Source organism: Oncorhynchus clarkii, chromosome 13 (assembly GCF_045791955.1).
Source record: "Oncorhynchus clarkii lewisi isolate Uvic-CL-2024 chromosome 13, UVic_Ocla_1.0, whole genome shotgun sequence".
Classification (NCBI taxonomy): domain Eukaryota; kingdom Metazoa; phylum Chordata; class Actinopteri; order Salmoniformes; family Salmonidae; genus Oncorhynchus; species Oncorhynchus clarkii.
In genome coordinates, this window is record NC_092159.1 from 64,387,129 (window position 1) to 64,413,346 (window position 26,218).

General features: G+C 48.5%; 1 protein-coding gene across 1 annotated transcript in view; it reads left to right on the plus strand.

The window, feature by feature from the left end:
• LOC139424106 (synaptotagmin-17-like) overlaps nt 1-13,122 on the plus strand; it is a 64,469-nt gene extending 51,347 nt beyond the window's left edge. Inside the window, exon 11 of the mRNA XM_071175802.1 lies at nt 12,926-13,122. Within this exon, the coding sequence (XP_071031903.1) occupies nt 12,926-13,122 (197 nt within the window). The remainder of the gene's footprint in view (nt 1-12,925) is intronic.
• The last annotated feature ends 13,096 nt before the right edge of the window (nt 13,123-26,218 follow it).

A 26,218-nucleotide genomic window follows, 5' to 3' on the forward strand; every position in this document is an offset into this window, starting at 1 on the left:
TAGTAGGAGGATGTTGTGTTAAACAGGTCCTCTCAGAGAGGTAGTAGGAGGATGTTGTGTTAAACAGGTCCTCTCAGAGAGGTAGTAGGAGGATGTTGTGTTAAACAGGTCCTCACAGAGAGGTAGTAGGAGGATGTTGTGTTAAACAGGTCCTCTCAGAGAGGTAGTAGGAGGATGTTGTGTTAAACAGGTCCTCTCAGAGAGGTAGTAGGAGGATGTTGTGTTAAACAGAGAGGTAGTAGGAGGATGTTGTGATAAACAGGTCCTCTCAGAGAGGTAGTAGGAGGATGTTGTGTTAAACAGGTCCTCTCAGAGAGGTAGTAGGAGGATGTTGTGTTAAACAGGTCCTCACAGAGAGGTAGTAGGAGGATGTTGTGTTAAACAGGTCCTCTAAGAGAGGTAGTAGGAGGATGTTGTGTTAAACAGAGAGGTAGTAGGAGGATGTTGTATTAAACAGGTCCTCTCAGAGAGGTAGTAGGAGGATGTTGTGTTAAACAGGTCCTCTCAGAGAGGTAGTAGGATGATGTTGTGTTAAACAGGTCCTCTCAGAGAGGTAGTAGGAGGATGTTGTGTTAAACAGGTCCTCACAGAGAGGTAGTAGGAGGATGTTGTGTTAAACAGGTCCTCTCAGAGAGGTAGTAGGAGGATGTTGTGTTAAACAGGTCCTCTCAGAGAGGTAGTAGGAGGATGTTGTGTTAAACAGAGAGGTAGTAGGAGGATGTTGTGTTAAACAGGTCCTCTCAGAGAGGTAGTAGGAGGATGTTGTGTTAAACAGGTCTTCACAGAGAGGTAGTAGGAGGATGTTGTGTTAAACAGGTCCTCTCAGAGAGGTAGTAGGAGGATGTTGTGTTAAACAGGTCCTCTCAGAGAGGTAGTAGGAGGATGTTGTGTTAAACAGAGAGGTAGTAGGAGGATGTTGTGTTAAACAGGTCCTCTCAGAGAGGTAGTAGGAGGATGTTGTGTTAAACAGAGAGGTAGTAGGAGGATGTTGTGTTAAACAGGTCCTCTCAGAGAGGTAGTAGGAGGATGTTGTATTAAACAGGTCCTCTCAGAGAGGTAGTAGGAGGATGTTGTGATAAACAGGTCCTCTCAGAGAGGTAGTAGGAGGATGTTGTGTTAAACAGAGAGGTAGTAGGAGGATGTTGTGTTAAACAGGTCCTCTCAGAGAGGTAGTAGGAGGATGTTGTGTTAAACAGGTCCTCTCAGAGAGGTAGTAGGAGGATGTTGTGTTAAACAGGTCCTCTCAGAGAGGTAGTAGGAGGATGTTGTGTTAAACAGGTCCTCTCAGAGAGGTAGTAGGAGAATGTTGTGTTAAACAGGTCCTCTCAGAGAGGTAGTAGGAGGATGTTGTGTTAAACAGAGAGGTAGTAGGAGAATGTTGTGTTAAACAGGTCCTCTCAGAGAGGTAGTAGGAGGATGTTGTGTTAAACAGGTCCTCTCAGAGAGGTAGTAGGAGGATGTTGTATTAAACAGGTCCTCTCAGAGAGGTAGTAGGAGGATGTTGTGTTAAACAGAGAGGTAGTAGGAGGATGTTGTGTTAAACAGGTCCTCTCAGAGAGGTAGTAGGAGGATGTTGTATTAAACAGAGAGGTAGTAGGAGGATGTTGTGTTAAACAGGTCCTCTCAGAGAGGTAGTAGGAGGATGTTGTGTTAAACAGGTCCTCTCAGAGAGGTAGTAGGAGGATGTTGTATTAAACAGGTCCTCTCAGAGAGGTAGTAGGAGGATGTTGTGTTAAACAGGTCCTCTCAGAGAGGTAGTAGGAGGATGTTGTGTTAAACAAGTCCTCTCAGAGAGGTAGTAGGAGGATGTTGTGTTAAGCAGGTCCTCTCAGAGAGGTAGTAGGAGGATGTTGTGATAAACAGGTCCTCTCAGAGAGGTAGTAGGAGGATGTTGTGTTAAACAGGTCCTCTCAGAGAGGTAGTAGGAGGATGTTGTGTTAAACAGGTCCTCTCAGAGAGGTAGTAGGAGGATGTTGTGTTAAACAGGTCCTCTCAGAGAGGCAGTAGGAGGATGTTGTGTTAAACAGAGAGGTAGTAGGAGAATGTTGTGTTAAACAGGTCCTCTCAGAGAGGTAGTAGGAGGATGTTGTATTAAACAGGTCCTCTCAGAGAGGTAGTAGGAGGATGTTGTGTTAAACAGAGAGGTAGTAGGAGGATGTTGTGTTAAACAGGTCCTCTCAGAGAGGTAGTAGGAGGATGTTGTATTAAACAGGTCCTCTCAGAGAGGTAGTAGGAGGATGTTGTGATAAACAGGTCCTCTCAGAGAGGTAGTAGGAGGATGTTGTATTAAACAGGTCCTCTCAGAGAGGTAGTAGGAGGATGTTGTGTTAAACAGGTCCTCTCAGAGAGGTAGTAGGAGGATGTTGTGTTAAACAGGTCCTCTCAGAGAGGTAGTAGGAGGATGTTGTGTTAAACAGGTCCTCTCAGAGAGGTAGTAGGAGGATGTTGTGTTAAACAGGTCCTCTCAGAGAGGTAGTAGGAGGATGTTGTGTTAAACAGGTCCTCTCAGAGAGGTAGTAGGAGGATGTTGTGTTAAACAGGTCCTCTCAGAGAGGTAGTAGGAGGATGTTGTGTTAAACAGGTCCTCTCAGAGAGGTAGTAGGAGGATGTTGTGTTAAACAGAGAGGTAGTAGGAGGATGTTGTGTTAAACAGGTCCTCTCAGAGAGTCGATGATTCATGACTGATGGTTTCCGTTATTTATTTACCCTGATTCCCTGTATCTTGCTGGGTCTACAACATCCTAAAAGGAAGTGATTCCCTGTATCTTGCTGGGTCTACAACATCCTAAAAGGAAGTGATTCCCTGTATCTTGCTGGGTCTACAACCACCTAAAAGGAAGTGATTCCCTGTATCTTGCTGAGTCTACAACCACCTAAAAGGAAATGATTCCCTGTATCTTGCTGGGTCTACAACCACCTAAAAGGAAGTGATTCCCTGTATCTTGCTGGGTCTACAACCACCTAAAAGGAAGTGATTCCCTGTATCTTGCTGGGTCTACAACCACCTAAAAGGAAGTGATTCCCTGTATCTTGCTGGGTCTACAACATCCTAAAAGGAAGCGATTCCCAAACCTTCCATAACAAAGCCATCCCCTACAGAGAGATGAACCTGGAGAAGAGTCCCCTAAGCAAGCTGGTCCTGGGGCTCTGTTCAAAAACACAAACACAAACAGACCCCACAGAGCCCCAGGACAACAACACAAATAGACCCAACCAAATCATGAGAAAACTAAAATAAAATTACTTGACACTTTGGAAAGACTGAACAAAAAAACTGAGCCAACTAGAATGCTTTTTGGCCCTAAACAGAGAGGACACAGTGGCACAATGCCTTTGCCTCACCCAACATTTAAGAAAGCTTTGACTATGTACAGACTTGCTATTGGCTCTCAAGAGAAGACAGGCTATGTGCACACTGCCAGAAAAAAATGAGGTGGAAACTGAGCTGCACTTCCTAACCTCCTGCCCAATGTATGACCATATTAGAGAGACATATTTCCCTCAGATTACACAGACAAAGAATTCAAAAACAAATCAAATTTTGATAAACTCCCATATCTCCTGGGTGAAATACCACAGTGTGACATCACAGCAGCAAGATTTGTGACCTGTTGCCACGAGAAAAGGGCAACCAGTGAAGAACACACACCATTGTAAATACAACCCATATTTATGCTTATTTATTTTATCTTGTGTCCTTTACCATTTGTACATTGTTAAAACACTGTATATATATATAATATGACATCTGTAATGTCTTTATTGTTTTGAAACGTCTGTATGTGTGATGTTTACTGTTAATTTGTATTGTTTATTTCACTTTATATATTCACTTTATATATTATCTACCTCACTTGCTTTGGCAATGTTAACACATGTTTCCCATGCCAATAAAGCCCTTGAATTTAATTAGCCAGCTAAATATTTCATTCAACTCTCCCTCATACCGGAAGCGCTAGCCGGTTCCCACTAGATAACACAGCCACAAAGTCCAGTGTACTCTAAAATCGTTGGTAGGGGTAGTTGAAAACATAAACAAACACAAGTCCGGTAAAGAGGCAGTCTTTATCAAAACGTAAAACCCTTAACAAAAGAACAAATACATGTTTTATTAACAAATAGCCTAACAATTTAATGAGCAGAACCTGGTAGTAGGCAACAGTAGGAGCCATTTTGGTCAACAACAAAACATTCTCATTATGGACAGATCTACATACTTTTAAAACGTCACACATAGCTGATGAGGTAGTGCATGTCAGTGTGTGTAAGTTGACTATAGAATGTAAGAGTAATGCTTCGAATAAAAAACTAAATCATGATGTAATGACAGGCAGCCTAGGATAAACATATCGCTTGAAAAACTCAGTAACTCCTCCAAGACCTGATTTTATCCCTTCACGTTTTTCCCACATTGAGGAACCATCTCCATTCAACTCCAAAATTACATTACACTTTTCTAGACTCTCTTCAGCGGACAGAGACCGCAAAGAAACCTGTCAATTGTACTGAAGATACATGTTTCACGAGCTGTGGTCCTTCCATAATTGTGCAACGCCATGCTTGTTGTTGTGATACACCAGAGTTTTTTGGCGCTTTCAAGACAACTGGGAACCCAACACACACACACACACACACACACACACACAAAAGAGGACAAATAATGTCAGTGGTCTTCAGGTCGGAAAGTCAGATCTCTAGCAAGATGCCTGAGTTTCCGACTTTGAATTCGGAGTTGGATGACCTTTCAAAACTATTTTCCCCAGTTGGAGCTCCACCCTTTTCCCCGAGTTGTCTTGAATGCACCGAAGTCTGAGATTTCTGAGTTCCCAGTTGTTTTGAATGCAGCATTTCTACCGTGGTTCTTATTGTGCGCTAGCTCCCTACGTCATCACTACAAGCACCATTTGATTCACCAGATACTCTACATGTTTACCATTCATTTTTGTTTATTATCTATTTCACTTGCTTTGACAATGTAAACATATGTTTCCCATGACAATAAAGCCCCTTAATTGAATTGAGAGAGAGAGAGATTGAGAAAGGGGCAGTGAGAGAGAGAGAGAGAGAGAGAGAGAGAGAGAGAGAGAGAGAGAGATTGAGAAAGGGGCAGAGAGAGAGAGAGATTGAGAAAGGGGCAGAGAGAGAGAGAGAGAGAGAGAGAGAGAGAGATTGAGAAAGGGGCAGAGAGAGAGAGAGAGAGAGAGAGAGAGAGATTGAGAGAGAGAGAGAGAGAGAGAGAGATTTTTTGCAGAGTTGAATATATTGTAAATGTTCCCTGAGTTGTTCTTTGCTCTGTGCTCTGCACCCGGTGTTCCACAGTCTGTGTTCCGCTGTCTGTGTTCCGCTGCGACCTCTTTCTGCTTCCAAACACACCTACGTCCCTGTCTGAGTCACCAACAATAAAACATACATGAGACCTGCTACACAACAAACAGGGAGGGAGGGAGGGAGGGAAGGAGTAGGGGAGGGAGGGAGGAGTAAGGGAGGGAGGAGTAAGGGAGGGAGGGAGGGAGGGAGGGAGGGAGGGAGGGAGGGAGGAGTAAGGAAGGGAGGGAGGGAGGGAGGAGTAAGGGAGGGAGGAGTAAGGGAGGGAGAGAGGGAGGGAGGAGTAAGGGAGGGAGGGAGGGAGGGAGGGAGGAGTAAGGGAGGGAGGAGTAAGGGAGGGAGAGAGGGAGGGAGGAGTAAGGGAGGGAGGGAGTAGTAAGGGAGGGAGGGAGGGAGGGAGGGAGGGAGGGGTAAGGGAGGGGTAAGGGAGGGAGGGAGGAGTAAGGGAGGGAGGGAGGAGTAAGGGAAGGAGGGAGGAGTAAGGGAGGGAGGGAGGGAGGAGTAAGGGAAGGAGGGAGGAGTAAGGGAGGAGTAAGGGAGGGAGGGAGGAGTATGGGAGGGAGGGAGGAGTAAGGGATGGGGGAGGGAGGAGTAAGGGAGGGGGAGGAGTAAGAGGGAGGGAGGAGTAAGGGAAGGAGGGAGGAGTAAGGGAGGGAGGGAGGGAAGGAGTAGGGGAGGGAGGGAGGAGTAAGGGAGGGAGGGAAAGAAGGAGTAGGGGAGGTAGGGAGGCAAGGAGTAAGGGAGGGAGTTAAGAAGTAAGGGAGGGAGTGAGGGAGGGAGGAACCCCTCGGAATGCAATCGAGGGGTCTTACATCGGCCTCCTGTCCTCTCCCCCTGTCCTGTCCTCTCCCCCTGTCCTGTCCTCTCCTCTCCCCCTGTCCTGTCCTCTCCTCTCCCCCTGTCCTGTCCTCTCCTCCTGTCCTCTCCTCTCCCCCTGTCCTGTCCTCTCCTCTCCCCCTGTCCTGTCCTCTCCAGTCCTCCTGTCATTTCCTCCTGTCTTTTCCTCCTCTCCTCCTCTCGTCCTGTCCTCTCCTCCTGTCTTTTCCTCCTCTCCTCCTGTCCTCTCCTCCTGGCTTTTCCTCCTCTCCTCCTGTCCTCTCCTCCTGTCTTTACCTCCTCTCCTCCTGTCCTCTCCTCCTGTCTTTTCCTCCTCTCCTCCTGTCCTCTCCTCCTTTCCCCTCCTCCTGTCCTCTCCTCCTGTCCTCTCCTCCTTTCCCCTCCTCCTGTCCTCTCCTCCTGTCCTCTCCTCCTGTCCTCTCCTCCTGTCCTTCCCTTCCTCTGCACTTATGTGACAAACAAAACACAGGACAGGTGAAACCAAAATGGTGGAAAGTCCCTCAAGCCAATGACTCCGCCCATCCAGAGCCTTTAAATCCATGACAGCAAGTACACAAGGAGAGGACCTCAAGGTGAAGGGGTCCGTGGTTCTCCTCCACGGGGATAAACCTTGTTACCTAGCAACAGCACGCCTTACGCTGTCTGCCCCGAGGGTCTGGCAATCTCTCTCACCAATGGAGGTGGTGTCTGTGTGTGTGTGTGTATGTGTGTGCTCGATTCTATATGCGACCCGAATCTATATTCACCAGCATACCTGATGACATTAATCCCCATTAGTTCCTGCCAAGGCAGCAGCTACTCTTCCTGGGGTTTATTATGGATCCCCATTAGTTCCTGTCAAGGCAGCAGCTACTCTTCCTGGGGTTTATTATGGATCCCCATTAGTTCCTGTCAAGGCAGCAGCTACTCTTCCTGGGGTTTATTAAGGATCCCCATTAGTTCCTGCCAAGGCAGCAGCTACTCTTCCTCGGGTTTATTATGGATCCCCATTAGTTCCTGTCAAGGCAGCAGCTACTCTTCCTGGGGTTTATTATGGATCCCCATTAGTTCCTGCCAAGGCAGCAGCTACTCTTCCTGGGGTTTATTAAGGATCCCCATTAGTTCCTGTCAAGGCAGCAGCTACTCTTCCTGGGGTTTATTAAGGATCCCCATTAGTTCCTGCCAAGGCAGCAGCTACTCTTCCTGGGGTTTATTATGGATCCCCATTAGTTCCTGTCAAGGCAGCAGCTACTCTTCCTGGGGTTTATTATGTATCCCCATTAGTTCCTGTCAAGGCAGCAGCTACTCTTCCTGGGGTTTATTAAGGATCCCCATTAGTTCCTGCCAAGGCAGCAGCTACTCTTCCTGGGGTTTATTATGGATCCCCATTAGTTCCTGCCAAGGCAGCAGCTACTCTTCCTGGGGTTTATTATGGATCCCCATTAGTTCCTGCCAAGGCATCAGCTACTCTTCCTGGGGTTTATTATTTGATCCCCATTAGTTCCTGCCAAGGCAGCAGCTACTCTTCCTGGGGTTTATTATGGATCCCCATTAGTTCCTGCCAAGGCAGCAGCTACTCTTCCTGGGGTTTATTATGGATCCCCATTAGTTCCTGTCAAGGCAGCAGCTACTCTTCCTGGTGTTTATTTTGGATCCCCATTATTTCCTGTCAAGGCAGCAGCTACTCTTCCTGGTGTTTATTATGTATCCCCATTAGTTCCTGTCAAGGCAGCAGCTACTCTTCCTGGGGTTTATTAAGGATCCCCATTAGTTCCTGCCAAGGCAGCAGCTACTCTTCCTGGGGTTTATTATGGATCCCCATTAGTTCCTGCCAAGGCAGCAGCTACTCTTCCTGGGGTTTATTATGGATCCCCATTAGTTCCTGCCAAGGCAGCAGCTACTCTTCCTGGGGTTTATTATTTGATCCCCATTAGTTCCTGCCAAGGCAGCAGCTACTCTTCCTGGGGTTTATTATGGATCTCCATTAGTTCCTGCCAAGGCAGCAGCTACTCTTCCTGGGGTTTATTATGGATCCCCATTAGTTCCTGTCAAGGCAGCAGCTACTCTTCCTGGTGTTTATTTTGGATCCCCATTATTTCCTGCCAAGGCAGCAGCTACTCTTCCTGGGGTTTATTATGGATCCCCATTAGTTCCTGCCAAGGCAGCAGCTACTCTTCCTGGGGTTTATTATGGATCCCCATTAGTTCCTGTCAAGGCAGCAGCTACTCTTCCTGGGGTTTATTATGGAGCCCCATTAGTTCCTGTCAAGGCAGCAGCTACTCTTCCTGGGGTTTATTATGGATCCCCATTAGTTCCTGTCAAGGCAGCAGCTACTCTTCCTGGGGTCCAAACACATTAAGGCACTTACTTTACATATAAAACAAAAGATAAAACAGTACATCATATAACATTATTACACCAGTACACCTGTATAATACCACCATACAACAATATTACAATGTACCAACGTGTAGAGTGCTAGTGCCTGTGTGTGTGTGTGTGTGTGTGTGTGTGTGTGTGTGTGTGTGTGTGTGTGTGTGTGTGTGTGTGTGTGTGTGTGTGTGTGTGTGTGTGTGTGGGTGTGTGTGTGTGTGTAGAAGTAGTATTTTGACATGTTCACCTCTTTCTGAGGATGATGTGTAGGATAATGTCTTTCTGAGGATGATGTGTAGGATAATGTCTTTCTGAGGATGATGTGTAGGATAATGTCTTTCTGATGATGATGTGTAGGGTAATGTCTTTCTGCGGATGATGTGTAGGATAATGTCTTTCTGAGGATGATGTGTAGGATAATGTCTTTCTGAGGATGATGTGTAGGAGGATCATGTCTTTCTGAGGATGATGTGTAGGATAATGTCTTTCTGAGGATGATGTGTAGGATCATGTCTTTCTGAGGATGATGTGTAGGATAATGTCTTTCTGAGGATGATGTGTAGGATCATGTCTTTCTGAGGATGATGTGTAGGATCATGTCTTTCTGAGGATGATGTGTAGGATCATGTCTTTCTGAGGATGATGTGTAGGATCATGTCTTTCTGAGGATGATGTGTAGGATCATGTCTTTCTGAGGATGATGTGTAGGATAATGTCTTTCTGAGGATGATGTGTAGGATCATGTCTTTCTGAGGATGATGTGTAGGATCATGTCTTTCTGAGGATGATGTGTAGGATCATGTCTTTCTGAGGATGATGTGTAGGATCATGTCTTTCTGAGGATGATGTGTAGGATCATGTCTTTCTGAGGATGATGTGTAGGATAATGTCTTTCTGAGGATGATGTGTAGGATCATGTCTTTCTGAGAATGATGTGTAGGATAATGTCTTTCTGAGGATGATGTGTAGGATCATGTCTTTCTGAGGATGATGTGTAGGATAATGTCTTTCTGAGGATGATGTGTAGGATCATGTCTTTCTGAGGATGATGTGTAGGATAATGTCTTTCTGAGGATGATGTGTAGGATCATGTCTTTCTGAGGATGATGTGTAGGATCATGTCTTTCTGAGGATGATGTGTAGGATAATGTCTTTCTGAGGATGATGTGTAGGATCATGTCTTTCTGAGGATGATGTGTAGGATAATGTCTTTCTGAGGATGATGTGTAGGATCATGTCTTTCTGAGGATGATGTGTAGGATCATGTCTTTCTGAGGATGATGTGTAGGATAATGTCTTTCCGAGGATGATGTGTAGGATAATGTCTTTCTGAGGATGATGTGTAGGATAATGTCTTTCTGAGGATGATGTGTAGGATAATGTCTTTCTGAGGATGATGTGTGGGATAATGTCTTTCTGAGGATGATGTGTAGGATAATGTCTTTCTGAGGATGATGTGTAGGATAATGTCTTTCTGAGGATGATGTGTAGGATAATGTCTTTCTGATGATGATGTGTAGGGTAATGTCTTTCTGCGGATGATGTGTAGGATAATGTCTTTCTGAGGATGATGTGTAGGATAATGTCTTTCTGAGGATGATGTGTAGGAGGATCATGTCTTTCTGAGGATGATGTGTAGGATAATGTCTTTCTGAGGATGATGTGTAGGATCATGTCTTTCTGAGGATGATGTGTAGGATAATGTCTTTCTGAGGATGATGTGTAGGATCATGTCTTTCTGAGGATGATGTGTAGGATCATGTCTTTCTGAGGATGATGTGTAGGATCATGTCTTTCTGAGGATGATGTGTAGGATCATGTCTTTCTGAGGATGATGTGTAGGATAATGTCTTTCTGAGGATGATGTGTAGGATCATGTCTTTCTGAGAATGATGTGTAGGATAATGTCTTTCTGAGGATGATGTGTAGGATCATGTCTTTCTGAGGATGATGTGTAGGATAATGTCTTTCTGAGGATGATGTGTAGGATCATGTCTTTCTGAGGATGATGTGTAGGATAATGTCTTTCTGAGGATGATGTGTAGGATCATGTCTTTCTGAGGATGATGTGTAGGATCATGTCTTTCTGAGGATGATGTGTAGGATAATGTCTTTCTGAGGATGATGTGTAGGATCATGTCTTTCTGAGGATGATGTGTAGGATCATGTCTTTCTGAGGATGATGTGTAGGATAATGTCTTTCCGAGGATGATGTGTAGGATAATGTCTTTCTGAGGATGATGTGTAGGATAATGTCTTTCTGAGGATGATGTGTAGGATAATGTCTTTCTGATGATGATGTGTAGGGTAATGTCTTTCTGCGGATGATGTGTAGGATAATGTCTTTCTGAGGATGATGTGTAGGATAATGTCTTTCTGAGGATGATGTGTAGGAGGATCATGTCTTTCTGAGGATGATGTGTAGGATAATGTCTTTCTGAGGATGATGTGTAGGATCATGTCTTTCTGAGGATGATGTGTAGGATAATGTCTTTCTGAGGATGATGTGTAGGATCATGTCTTTCTGAGGATGATGTGTAGGATCATGTCTTTCTGAGGATGATGTGTAGGATCATGTCTTTCTGAGGATGATGTGTAGGATCATGTCTTTCTGAGGATGATGTGTAGGATAATGTCTTTCTGAGGATGATGTGTAGGATCATGTCTTTCTGAGAATGATGTGTAGGATAATGTCTTTCTGAGGATGATGTGTAGGATCATGTCTTTCTGAGGATGATGTGTAGGATAATGTCTTTCTGAGGATGATGTGTAGGATCATGTCTTTCTGAGGATGATGTGTAGGATAATGTCTTTCTGAGGATGATGTGTAGGATCATGTCTTTCTGAGGATGATGTGTAGGATCATGTCTTTCTGAGGATGATGTGTAGGATAATGTCTTTCTGAGGATGATGTGTAGGATCATGTCTTTCTGAGGATGATGTGTAGGATCATGTCTTTCTGAGGATGATGTGTAGGATAATGTCTTTCCGAGGATGATGTGTAGGATAATGTCTTTCTGAGGATGATGTGTAGGATAATGTCTTTCTGAGGATGATGTGTAGGATAATGTCTTTCTGAGGATGATGTGTGGGATAATGTCTTTCTGAGGATGATGTGTAGGATAATGTCTTTCTGAGGATGATGTGTAGGATAATGTCTTTCTGAGGATGATGTGTAGGATCATGTCTTTCTGAGGATGATGTGTAGGATCATGTCTTTCTGAGGATGATGTGTAGGATAATGTCTTTCTGAGGATGATGTGTAGGATAATGTCTTTCTGAGGATGATGTGTAGGATCATGTCTTTCTGAGGATGATGTGTAGGATCATGTCTTTCTGAGGATGATGTGTAGGATCATGTCTTTCTGAGGATGATGTGTAGGATAATGTCTTTCTGAGGATGATGTGTAGGATAATGTCTTTCTGAGGATGATGTGTAGGATAATGTCTTTCTGAGGATGATGTGTAGGATAATGTCTTTCTGAGGATGATGTGTAGGATAATGTCTTTCTGAGGATGATGTGTAGGATCATGTCTTTCTGAGGATGATGTGTAGGATCATGTCTTTCTGAGGATGATGTGTAGGATAATGTCTTTCTGAGGATGATGTGTAGGATCATGTCTTTCTGAGGATGATGTGTAGGATCATGTCTTTCTGAGGATGATGTGTAGGATAATGTCTTTCTGAGGATGATGTGTAGGATAATGTCTTTCTGAGGATGATGTGTAGGATAATGTCTTTCTGAGGATGATGTGTAGGATAATGTCTTTCTGAGGATGATGTGTAGGATAATGTCTTTCTGAGGATGATGTGTAGGATAATGTCTTTCTGAGTATGATGTGTAGGATAATGTCTTTCTGAGGATGATGTGTAGGATCATGTCTTTCTGAGGATGATGTGTAGGATCATGTCTTTCTGAGGATGATGTGTAGGATAATGTCTTTCTGAGGATGATGTGTAGGATAATGTCTTTCTGAGGATGATGTGTAGGATAATGTCTTTCTGAGGATGATGTATAGGATCATGTCTTTCTGAGGATGATGTGTAGGATCATGTCTTTCTGAGGATGATGTGTAGGATAATGTCTTTCTGAGGATGATGTGTAGGATCATGTCTTTCTGAGGATGATGTGTAGGATAATGTCTTTCTGAGGATGATGTGTAGGATAATGTCTCATACAAGCAGATTTCTTTCAAACTGTATATGCAACTAAACCACATCTCTCCTCTCCCCCTCTCTCCCCCTCTCTCCTCTCTCCTCTCTCCCCTACCTCCCTCCTCTCTCACCCTCTCTCCCCCTCCCTCCTCTCTCCCCTACCTCCTCCCCTCTCTCCCCCTCTCTCCCCCTCTCTCCTCTCTCCCCTACCTCCTCACCTCTCTCCCCCTCTCTCCCCCTCCTCCCTCCCTCAAGTGTACGGCCACAACATGAAGAGCAGTAATGATTTTGTGGGGAGGATCGTGATTGGCCAGTTCTCCACGGGTCCTCCTGAGACCTCCCACTGGCGCCACCTGTTGGCCAGTCAGAGAACTCCGGTGGAACAGTGGCACAGCCTGCGGTCACGGGCAGAGTGTGACCGCGTCTCACCTGCCTCGCTGGAGGTCACATGATAGAGCTAGAGAGGGATCAGGAGTTAGAAGTTAGGGGTTAGAGGTCAGGAGGAGAGGTATAAGCTCAAAGTGTTGAGGTACACAGTAGGAAAGGGGTCAGGAGTTAGAGGTTAGAGGTCGGGGGTTTGATGTCAGGGAGGTGAGAAAAGGGGGTTAGAGGATGAGAGAGAGAGAGAGGGACACCGAGAGAGGGACACAGAGAGAGGGACACAGAGAGACCCAGAGATAAGGACACAGAGAGAGAAGAGAGAGGGACACAGAGAGAGAAGAGAGAGGGACACAGAGAGAGAAGAGAGAGGGACACAGAGAGAGAAGAGAGAGGGACACAGAGAGAGAGGGAGAGAAGGAAGGGGAGACAGAGGTCAGGGTTAAGGCCACCAGCAGGCCGGATTAAGAAATCATAGGCCGTGGCTTAGACATTGCTCAAATTTTAATAGTAAAGACGTCATTTAACTGTAAAAATATATATTTGTCTCAGCCCCGGGCCCCAGGCCTACGGTTGGAGGATCCAGTAACAAATCAAATATATATTTGTCTCAGCCCCGGGCCCCAGGCCTACGGTTGGAGGATCCAGTAACAAATCAAATATATATTTGTCTCAGCCCCGGGCCCCAGGCCTACGGTTGGAGGATCCAGTAACAAATCAAATATATATACATTTCTATTTTTCTCAGCCTCAAGGGCCTCGGGGCTTCAGGCCCTGCATTAATCAGGCCCTGCATTAATCAGGCCCTGCGTTAATCAGGCCCTGCGTTAATCAGGCCCTGCGTTAATCAGGCCCTGCGTTAATCAGGCCCTGCGTTAATCAGGCCCTGCGTTAATCAGGCCCTGCGTTAATCAGGCCCTGCGTTAATCAGGCCCTGCGTTAATCAGGCCCTGCATTTAATCAGGCCCTGCATTTAATCAGGCCCTGCGTTAATCAGGCCCTGCGTTTATCAGGCCCTGCGTTAATCAGACCCTGCATTAATCAGGCCCTGCATTAATCAGGCCCTGCGTTAATCAGGCCCTGCGTTAATCAGGCCCTGCGTTAATCAGGCCCTGCGTTAATCAGGCCCTGCGTTAATCAGGCCCTGCATTTAATCAGGCCCTGCGTTAATCAGGCCCTGCGTTAATCAGGCCCTGCGTTAATCAGGCCCTGCATTAATCAGGCCCTGCCAACAAGATGAACCGTCCTCAGCTCTCCAAAATTGCTGCCTCTCTTCCCCCTCACCTTCCTGACTGACCTCCCAGCCTCCTAGCAGTGTTACCAGAGACAGAGGTATGTCCCAAATTGTACCCTATTCCCTATATAGTGCACTACTTTAGACCAGAGCCCTATTCCCTATATAGTGCACTACTTTAGACCAGAGCCCTATTCCCTATATAGTGCACTACTTTAGACCAGAGCCCTATTCCCTATATAGTGCACTACTTTAGACCAGAGCCCTATTCCCTATATAGTGCACTACTTTAGACCAGAGCCCTATTCCCTATATAGTGCACTACTTTAGACTATGGGCCCCTCCTCCCTATGGGCCCCTCCTCCCTATGGGCCCTCATCCCTATGGGCCCTCCTCCCTATGGGCCCTCCTCCCTATGGGCCTCTTCTCCCTATGGGCCCCTCTACATAGGGAATAGACAGACAGACTATCCCTGGCTAGTTACCCTCTGGGCTTCATCTTTTTCCATTGATACGATCAGACAGGAGAGGAGATCATTCCCCTTGTCATCGCCATCATTCCTGACCTTCTGCTGCTGACTGGGTTACCAGGTGCCCTTATAACCTGACTGGGTTACCAGGTGACCTTATAACCTGACTGGGTTACCAGGTGCCCTTATACACTGACTGGGTTACCAGGTGCCCTTATACACTGACTGGGTTACCAGGTGCCCTTATAGACTGACTGGGTTACCAGGTGCCCTAACCTAGCTGTTTTAGGTTACCAGGTGCCCTAACCTAGCTGTTTTAGGTTACCAGGTGCCCTAACCCAGCTGTATTGGGTTACCAGGTGCCCTAACCCAGCTGTATTGGGTTACCAGGTGCCTGTGGTGCTAGCATGGTTGTAGTGCCTCAGTGCTGACAGACTGGTGCTAACACAGGTACAGTGGACCGAGTCCCTAGGTTGAGACCATGCCTCTACTCTCCACAGTGTTCAAATGACACCCTATTCCGTACACAGTACACTACTGGGCCCTGGTCAAAAGTAGGGCACTATTTAGGTAACAGGGTGCTATATTTTGATTTGGGATGCAGCCATTAACTGATAAAAATAATAGTTGATGTTCTCTGAAGTGGTTGACTAACTAACGGTTGCTGATAATCAGTGATTTGAAATAGTTGGAAGTGGATCCAAACTTTACTGTCTGTGGAAATCATAGAGTTGGATAGAGGGCTCATCTTCACATCTGTTACATAATGGCTACTGTGACAGCATGGGCAGCGCCATTGAAGGCCTTCTCCATTTTTGAGTAGTTTCTACTACTACTTTTTCTATGAGTCAGTGAACAAACTGAAAGGGTGCGTACTGCCCCCTGGAGGGTGTTGTGTGAACGGGTATAAAGACAAGGTTGGTGATATACTGCCCCCTGGAGGGTGTTGTCTGAACTGGTATAAAAACAAGGTTGGTGATATACTGCCACCTGGAGGGTGTTGTCTGAACAGGTATAAAGACAAGGTTGGTGATATACTGCCACCTGGAGGGTGTTGTCTGAACAGGTATAAAGACAAGGTTGGTGATTTACTGGCACCTGCAGTTATGTAATGTTAGTATAGTATAATTAATTGGCTGATCAGTCCTACTGACCTGGATGGAATTTCTGTAATCCTTTTCTAACCCATAGCAAGTCCCAGCCAGTTGACTACTTCAAAATGGTGGAAGTCCTGGGCTCTGCCCATGCTACAACAGGCTTTGTGGCGCTAGAGCTGTCTATCCAAGTCTATGGTGGAAATTCCGCCGCTGTTTCTGCTGTGGTTGTCCCAAATGGCACCCTATTCCCAATGTAGTGCAGTGCTTTGATCAGAGACCATAGGTTCACCTCCATAGGTCAATAGTTAGTGCACCATATAGGGAACAGCGTTCCATTTGGGACACAGTATGATTCTGTACAATACCGTATCAAGCCTAGTCTAGCCAACTTTACAGTGAAGATTGTATTACAAGTGATGAAAAAAGTAGAAATACTAAATATACTGTGCTAGTGAAGATAATATTTTTTAAATTTTCTGTCAAATTGATGCATATATATATATATATATATATATATATATTAGATATATATATATCTCAGAATTGTTTTTCTGTGTGTATATATTTATGGCCTTTTCTGCTGTTAAGGAAAAATGAACAAATCTTTGTAAACGTAGTTAGATGATGTAGTTAGATGATGTAGTTAGATAATGTAGTTAGATGATGTAGTTAGATGATGTAGTTAGATAACATAGTTAGATTATGTAGTTAGATGATGTAGTTAGATGATGTAGTTAGATAACATAGTTAGATTATGTAGTTAGATGATGTAGTTAGATGACGTAGTTAGATGATGTAGTTAGATAACGTAGTTAGATTATGTTGTTAGGTATTGTACAAAAGAAAAGAGTAGAGCCGAACGAGAAGAACAGATTGTGTGTCGTCAAACTTTTAAAAACGGGTTTTTAAACATGTTTTTATCTCTACGTTTCACAGCTTTAATCTAGAACCAAACAAGTAGTGATTTTACTGAGCTTTCTCCTCCTCCTTCAGCTCGGTCACTATAAACACAGGCTGCATCCCAAGTGGAACCCTGCTGCCTATGTAGTGCACAATCATGGCACGTAGGGTTTTAGTCCAAATGTAACTATAAAGGGACCCTCTGTCAACAGTACTGCACTATAGAGGGACCCTCTGTCAACAGTACTGTGCTATAGAGGGACCCTCTGTCAACAGTACTGCACTATAGAGTTCTTACTGGGGTTTAATGTGTCCTAAATAGCACCCTATTCCCGAGAAAGTGTGCCCTATAGGCCTCTGGTCAAAATTAGTGCACTATATGGGGAATACGGCCCATAGGTCTCTGGTCAAAAGTAGTGCACTATATAGGGAATAGAGCCCATAGGTCTCTGGTCAAACGTAGTGCACTATATAGGGAATAGAGCCCATAGGTCTCTGGTCAAACGTAGTGTACTACATAGGGAATAGGGTGTCATTTGGGACAGACATGATGTGTTGTGGTCTGCCAGTCTGTGTGAACGTCAGTGTTTCTCCATCTGGAACCGGTGATATTTGCTGTCTGTTTTGGTACTACGTGTGTAGTCTCTACATGTTAGTTTGACTCATCTGTTTCATTGAGTATAAACACACATAACCTGGTGGTACAATCGCTGTCAAGAGCAATTGTTTTTTGTTGTTGAAGATGGACATCTTGGGGCCGTATCCACGTATCAAACATCTCAGAGTGGAAGTGCGTGCTGATCTGAGATAAGTTTGCTCTTTTAAATATCAACGAATGAGATGATTTGGACAGGACATGGGGACCTGATACCAGAACAGCGTTCCTACTCTGAGAGACTTGATGTAAATACAGCCCCTGGTCATTATAGTTACAATGTCGCTGTGTCTGACCCAAAGCAATAGTTCCTGTGTTAACTGTCTGACTTGTGAATCTCTCGTAGCTGTACAGCTCTGTCTTGTAGTGGAAGTCCTGGCACAGTGGATGTTTAAAGACTGGATGTTTGTTAATAGTAAGATGTACATAGACATACACACGGTTACCTACCTCTTCCACCACTCCCAGACCTCTTCCACCACTCCCATACCTTACCTATTCCACCACTCCCAGACCTCTTCCACCACTCCCAGATCTATTACACCTCTCCCAGACCTCTTCCACCACTCCCAGACCTCTTCCACCACTCCCAGACCTCTTCCACCACTCCCAGACCTCTTCCACCACTCCCATACCTCTTCCACCACTCCCAGACCTCTTCCACCACTCCCAGACCTCTTCCACCACTCAAATACTTTACCTATTCCACCACTCCCAGACCTCTTCCACCACTCCCAGACCTCTTCCACCACTCCCATACCTTACCTATTCCACCACTCCCAGATATATTCCACCACTCCCAGACCTCTTCCACCACTCCCAGACCTCTTCCACCTCTCCCAGACCTTACCTCTTCCACCACTCCCAGACCTCTTCCACCTCTCCCAGACCTCTTCCACCTCTCCCAGACCTCTTCCACCACTCCCAGACCTCTTCCACCTCTCCCAGACCTCTTCCACCTCTCCCAGACCTCTTCCACCTCTCCCAGACCTCTTCCACCACTCCCAGACCTCTTCCAGACCTCTTCCACCTCTCCCAGACCTCTTCCACCTCTCCCAGACCTCTTCCACCACTCCCAGACCTCTTCCACCTCTCCCAGACCTTACCTCTTCCACCTCTCCCAGACCTCTTCCACCACTCCCAGACCTCTTCCACCTCTCCCAGACCTCTTCCACCACTCCCAGACCTCTTCCACCACTCCCAGACCTCTTCCACCTCTCCCAGACCTCTTCCACCACTCCCAGACCTTACCTATTCCACCACTCCCAGACCTCTTCCACCACTCCCAGACCTCTTCCACCTCTCCCAGACCTCTTCCACCACTCCCAGACCTCTTCCACCTCTCCCAGACCTCTTCCACCACTCCCAGACCTCTTCCACCACTCCCAGACCTCTTCCACCACTCCCAGACCTCTTCCACCACTCCCAGACCTCTTCCACCTCTCCCAGACCTCTTCCACCACTCCCAGACCTCTTCCACCTCTCCCAGACCTCTTCCACCACTCCCAGACCTCTCCCACCACTCCCAGACCTCTTCCACCTCTCCCAGACCTCTTCCACCACTCCCAGACCTCTTCCACCACTCCCAGACCTCTTCCACCACTCCCAGACCTCTTCCACCACTCCCATACCTCTTCCACCACTCCCAGACCTCTTCCACCACTCCCAGACCTCTTCCACCACTCAAATACTTTACCTATTCCACCACTCCCAGACCTCTTCCACCACTCCCAGACCTCTTCCACCACTCCCATACCTTACCTATTCCACCACTCCCAGATATATTCCACCACTCCCAGACCTCTTCCACCACTCCCAGACCTCTTCCACCTCTCCCAGACCTTACCTCTTCCACCACTCCCAGACCTCTTCCACCTCTCCCAGACCTCTTCCACCTCTCCCAGACCTCTTCCACCACTCCCAGACCTCTTCCACCTCTCCCAGACCTCTTCCACCTCTCCCAGACCTCTTCCACCTCTCCCAGACCTCTTCCACCACTCCCAGACCTCTTCCAGACCTCTTCCACCTCTCCCAGACCTCTTCCACCTCTCCCAGACCTCTTCCACCACTCCCAGACCTCTTCCACCTCTCCCAGACCTTACCTCTTCCACCTCTCCCAGACCTCTTCCACCACTCCCAGACCTCTTCCACCTCTCCCAGACCTCTTCCACCACTCCCAGACCTCTTCCACCACTCCCAGACCTCTTCCACCTCTCCCAGACCTCTTCCACCACTCCCAGACCTTACCTATTCCACCACTCCCAGACCTCTTCCACCACTCCCAGACCTCTTCCACCTCTCCCAGACCTCTTCCACCACTCCCAGACCTCTTCCACCTCTCCCAGACCTCTTCCACCACTCCCAGACCTCTTCCACCTCTCCCAGACCTCTTCCACCTCTCCCAGACCTTACCTCTTCCACCTCTCCCAGACCTCTTCCACCACTCCCAGACCTCTTCCACCTCTCCCAGACCTCTTCCACCACTCCCAGACCTCTTCCACCACTCCCAGACCTCTTCCACCTCTCCCAGACCTCTTCCACCACTCCCAGACCTTACCTATTCCACCACTCCCAGACCTCTTCCACCACTCCCAGACCTCTTCCACCTCTCCCAGACCTCTTCCACCACTCCCAGACCTCTTCCACCTCTCCCAGACCTCTTCCACCACTCCCAGACCTCTTCCACCTCTCCCAGACCTCTTCCACCACTCCCAGACCTCTTCCACCACTCCCAGACCTCTTCCACCTCTCCCAGACCTTACCTCTTCCACCACTCCCAGACCTCTTCCACCTCTCCCAGACCTCTTCCACCTCTCCCAGACCTCTTCCACCACTCCCAGACCTCTTCCACCTCTCCCAGACCTCTTCCACCTCTCCCAGACCTCTTCCACCACTCCCAGACCTCTTCCAGACCTCTTCCACCTCTCCCAGACCTCTTCCACCTCTCCCAGACCTCTTCCACCACTCCCAGACCTCTTCCACCTCTCCCAGACCTTACCTCTTCCACCTCTCCCAGACCTCTTCCACCACTCCCAGACCTCTTCCACCTCTCCCAGACCTCTTCCACCACTCCCAGACCTCTTCCACCACTCCCAGACCTCTTCCACCTCTCCCAGACCTCTTCCACCACTCCCAGACCTCTTCCAGACCTCTTCCACCTCTCCCAGACCTCTTCCACCTCTCCCAGACCTCTTCCACCACTCCCAGACCTCTTCCACCTCTCCCAGACCTTACCTCTTCCACCTCTCCCAGACCTCTTCCACCACTCCCAGACCTCTTCCACCTCTCCCAGACCTCTTCCACCACTCCCAGACCTCTTCCACCACTCCCAGACCTCTTCCACCACTCCCAGACCTCTTCCACCTCTCCCAGACCTCTTCCACCACTCCCAGACCTCTTCCACCTCTCCCAGACCTCTTCCACCACTCCCAGACCTCTTCCACCTCTCCCAGACCTCTTCCACCACTCCCAGACCTCTTCCACCTCTCCCAGACCTCTTCCACCTCTCCCAGACCTCTTCCACCACTCCCAGACCTCTCCCAGACCTCTTCCACCTCTCCCAGACCTCTTCCACCTCTCCCAGACCTCTTCCACCACTCCCAGACCTCTTCCACCTCTCCCAGACCTCTTCCACCTCTCCCAGACCTCTTCCACCACTCCCAGACCTCTTCCAGACCTCTTCCACCTCTCCCAGACCTCTTCCACCACTCCCAGACCTCTTCCACCTCTCCCAGACCTCTTCCACCACTCCCAGACCTCTTCCACCTCTCCCAGACCTCTTCCACCACTCCCAGACCTCTTCCACCTCTCCCAGACCTCTTCCACCTCTCCCAGACCTCTTCCACCTCTCCCAGACCTCTTCCACCACTCCCATACCTTACCTATTCCACCACTCCCAGATATATTCCACCACTCCCAGACCTCTTCCACCACTCCCAGACCTCTTCCACCTCTCCCAGACCTTACCTCTTCCACCACTCCCAGACCTCTTCCACCTCTCCCAGACCTCTTCCACCTCTCCCAGACCTCTTCCACCTCTCCCAGACCTCTTCCACCTCTCCCAGACCTCTTCCACCTCTCCCAGACCTCTTCCACCTCTCCCAGACCTCTTCCACCACTCCCAGACCTCTCCCAGACCTCTTCCACCTCTCCCAGACCTCTTCCACCACTCCCAGACCTCTTCCACCTCTCCCAGACCTTACCTCTTCCACCTCTCCCAGACCTCTTCCACCACTCCCAGACCTCTTCCACCTCTCCCAGACCTCTTCCACCACTCCCAGACCTCTTCCACCACTCCCAGACCTCTTCCACCTCTCCCAGACCTCTTCCACCACTCCCAGACCTTACCTATTCCACCACTCCCAGACCTCTTCCACCACTCCCAGACCTCTTCCACCTCTCCCAGACCTCTTCCACCACTCCCAGACCTCTTCCACCTCTCCCAGACCTCTTCCACCACTCCCAGACCTCTTCCACCTCTCCCAGACCTCTTCCACCACTCCCAGACCTCTTCCACCTCTCCCACCTCTTCCACCTCTCCCAGACCTCTTCCACCACTCCCAGACCTCTTCCAGACCTCTTCCACCTCTCCCAGACCTCTTCCACCTCTCCCAGACCTCTTCCACCACTCCCAGACCTCTTCCACCTCTCCCAGACCTCTCTTCCACCTCTCCCAGACCTCTTCCACCTCTCCCAGACCTCTTCCACCACTCCCAGACCTCTTCCACCTCTCCCAGACCTTACCTCTTCCACCTCTCCCAGACCTCTTCCACCTCTCCCAGACCTCTTCCACCACTCCCAGACCTCTTCCACCTCTCCCAGACCTTACCTCTTCCACCTCTCCCAGACCTCTTCCACCACTCCCAGACCTCTTCCACCTCTCCCAGACCTCTTCCACCACTCCCAGACCTCTGCCACCACTCCCAGACCTCTTCCACCTCTCCCAGACCTCTTCCACCACTCCCAGACCTTACCTATTCCACCACTCCCAGACCTCTTCCACCTCTCCCAGACCTCTTCCACCACTCCCAGACCTCTTCCACCTCTCCCAGACCTCTTCCACCACTCCCAGACCTCTTCCACCTCTCCCAGACCTCTTCCACCACTCCCAGACCTCTTCCACCTCTCCCAGACCTCTTCCACCACTCCCAGACCTCTTCCACCTCTCCCAGACCTCTTCCACCTCTCCCAGACCTCTTCCACCTCTCCCAGACCTCTTCCACCACTCCCAGACCTCTTCCCCCACTCCCAGACCTCTTCCACCTCTCCCAGACCTCTTCCACCTCTCCCAGACCTCTTCCACCACTCCCAGACCTCTTCCCCCTCTCCCAGACCTCTTCCACCACTCCCAGACCTCTTCCACCTCTCCCAGACCTCTTCCACCTCTCCCAGACCTCTTCCACCTCTCCCAGACCTCTTCCACCTCTCCCAGACCTCTTCCCCCTCTCCCAGACCTCTTCCACCTCTCCCAGACCTCTTCCACCACTCCCAGACCTCTTCCACCTCTCCCAGACCTCTTCCACCTCTCCCAGACCTCTTCCACCTCTCCCAGACCTCTTCCACCTCTCCCAGACCTCTTCCACCTCTCCCAGACCTCTTCCACCTCTCCCAGACCTCTTCCACCTCTCCCAGACCTCTTCCACCTCTCCCAGACCTCTTCCACCACTCCCAGACCTCTTCCACCTCTCCCAGACCTCTTCCACCTCTCCCAGACCTCTTCCACCTCTCCCAGACCTCTTCCACCACTCCCAGACCTCTTCCACCTCTCCCAGACCTCTTCCACCTCTCCCAGACCTCTTCCACCTCTCCCAGACCTCTTCCACCACTCCCAGACCTCTTCCACCACTCCCAGACCTCTTCCACCACTCCCAGACCTCTTCCACCACTCCCAGACCTCTTCCACCTCTCCCAGACCTCTTCCACCACTCCCAGACCTCTTCCACCTCTCCCAGACCTCTTCCACCTCTCCCAGACCTCTTCCACCTCTCCCAGACCTTACCTCTTCCACCTCTCCCAGACCTCTTCCACCTCTCCCAGACCTCTTCCACCTCTCCCAGACCTTACCTCTTCCACCTCTCCCAGACCTCTTCCACCTCTCCCAGACCTTTGTGTTGTTTCCATATCAAAGTTGTTGTTTCACATCCAATAAAACACCAAATAAAGCTCAATGGTTGTGTAATGATGAATCAGTGTGCGTGTGTGTGTGTGTGTGTGTGTGTGTGTGTGGAGGAACATGATCAGCTTAACCTCTCCATGGGCTAACAGCTACGGGTCACACACAACATGACCATATAGTGTGTGTGTGTGTGTGAACGTTCCGGTTGTTTTGGTTGGAGAGGAATGCCCACGCTTAACAGAGGAGGGCAGGGACACAGACCCTGACATGCACACGCACACACACAGGGAGATCCGACATGGCTCTCTGCCACAGAGCTAAGGAACACTGGGAACCAGCTGAGACAGGGACACACAACACACACACTTTTTCTGCCCCTGTTTTGTTTTGAGGGGAATTATCTAAAGGTGGAGTTGCCAGTTCAAACCTCTTTAATCCCCTGCTCCCTCAGCGCCACACCTTCCAGGTCAATGCCTGGTCAATCTGTACTGACAACCCACCTCTTAGGCTAAACTACCCCCCCCCCCCCTTACAATAGACAAGACAACACATAACCTGTTGCTTCCCAAATAGCCCTCTATTCACTTTGTAGTGTGCTACATTTCAACAGAGCCCAATGGGTATTTTAGGGTGTACTTTGGGATGTACACACACCTCACTACACTTATAAAGTCCTGGCCTCTTCCACACTACATGTCTAGTAACTACAGTGGTGGGTTATATAACTACTGCTCTAACTAGCTGTTCTTACTTACCACTCTTTCTTTAGTGTACCTGCTCAGTTTAATTAACTAACGAGGTGCAGGTAAAGATCTGTGTGTTCTTGTCTCTTTAGTACATACTTGTAAAATAGAAGCGTGGTAAGTCCTATGTACTGTAACTACCTGGTGGTTCTATAGCTTCCCTAGAATAAGGTTATTTGCCCATGTGTTGTTGTTGTTCAGGCTGAGCGTGTGATGGAGAAGGAACTCAACAGTCAAGACACAAAACAACCGCAGTCTGTTTGTCTTATTAGATGTATTAAAGAATTGATCAAAGTATTGATGATTGGTCCTCGATCACCTACATGACAGTACAGCAGTACATGTAGACGTTCACACATACACATCAACAACAACTGTCTCAAATAGCACACTAGTTCCCTTTACAGTACACTACTGTTGACCTGAGTCACATAGAGCTCTGTCATAAAGTTGTGCCCTACATAGGGAATAGGGTACCATTTGAAAGTTGACCAAACATCAAAGTATCTTAGTGGTAACAGGGCTGCAGGGTGAAGAGGTGAGGAGGAACACAGAACAGAACACAGACTGCTGAAGAACCAGGCTGCTTCAGAACAGAACGCAGACTGCTGAAGGACCGGGCTGCTTCAGAACAGAATGCAGACTGCTGAAGGACCAGGCTGCTTCAGAACAGAACGCAGACTGCTGAAGGACCAGGCTGCTTCAGAACAGAACACAGACTGCTGAAGGACCAGGCTGCTTCAGAACAGAAAGCAGACTGCTGAAGTACCGGCTGCTTCAGAACAGAATGCAGACTGCTGAAGGACCGGCTGCTTCAGAACAGAACGCAGACTGCTGAAGGACCAGGCTGCTTCAGAACAGAATGCAGACTGCTGAAGGACCGGGCTGCTTCCGAACAGAACACAGACTGCTGAGACACCGGCAGTCCAACGTCTAACAGATACCTACTTTTTGAAGAGAAAAGCAAAGGAGGGATCGAGGAAAGGAAGAATGGATTGAGGGAAGGAAGGAGGGGATGGATGGAAGGAAGTAAGTAAGTAAGGAAGGAAGGAAGGAAGGAAGGAAGGAAGGAAGGAAGGAAGGAAGGAAGGAAGGAAGGAAGGAAGGAAGGAAGGAAGGAAGGATAGATGAAGGAAGGAAGGAAGGAAGGAAGAAAGGAGAGATGGAGGGAAGGAAGGAAGGAAGGAAGGAAGGAAGGAAGGAAGGAAGGAAGGAAGGAAGGAAGGAAGGAAGGATGGAAGGAAGGAATGAAGGAGGGATGAAGGATGAGGGATGAGGGATGAGCAATGGAGGGAAGGAAGGAAGGATGGTTGATGACAGGCCTTCACATGATAAGTCCCATGTATTCCTCTGTGTGTGTGATGTCGTGAATGGCACCCTATTCAATACCTTGTGCATTATACTATGGGAGGGAGGGAGGGAGGGAGAGAGGGAGGGAGGGAGGGAGGGGTGGATGAGAGGGATGGAGGAGGGAGGAGAAGATGAGAGGGAGGAGAAAAAAGAGAGGGAGGGTTGAGGGAGGGAGGAGAAGCAGAGAGGGAGGGTTGAGGGAGGAGAGGAAGAGAGGGAGGGTTGAGGGAGGAGAGGAAGAGAGGGAGGAATGAGGGAGGAGAAGAAGAGAGGGAGGGTTGAGGGAGGAGAGTGGGAGAGTTGAGGGAGGAGAAGAAGAGAGGGAGGGTTGAGGGAGGAGAAGAAGAGAGGGTGGGTTGAGAAGGAGGGTTGAGATGGAGGAGAAGAAGGGAGTGAGGGTTGAGGGGGGGAGAGTGGGAGAGTTGAGGGAGGAGAAGAAGAGAGGAAGGGTTTAGGGAGGAGAAGAAGAGAGGGAGGGGTGAGGGAGGATAAGAAGAAAGGGAGGGAGGAGGGAGGAGAAGAAGAGAGGGAGGTTGAGGAAGGAGAAGGCAACAACAGCAGCAAGAATGTATGTGTGTGTGTGTGTGTGTGTGTGTGTGTGTGTGTG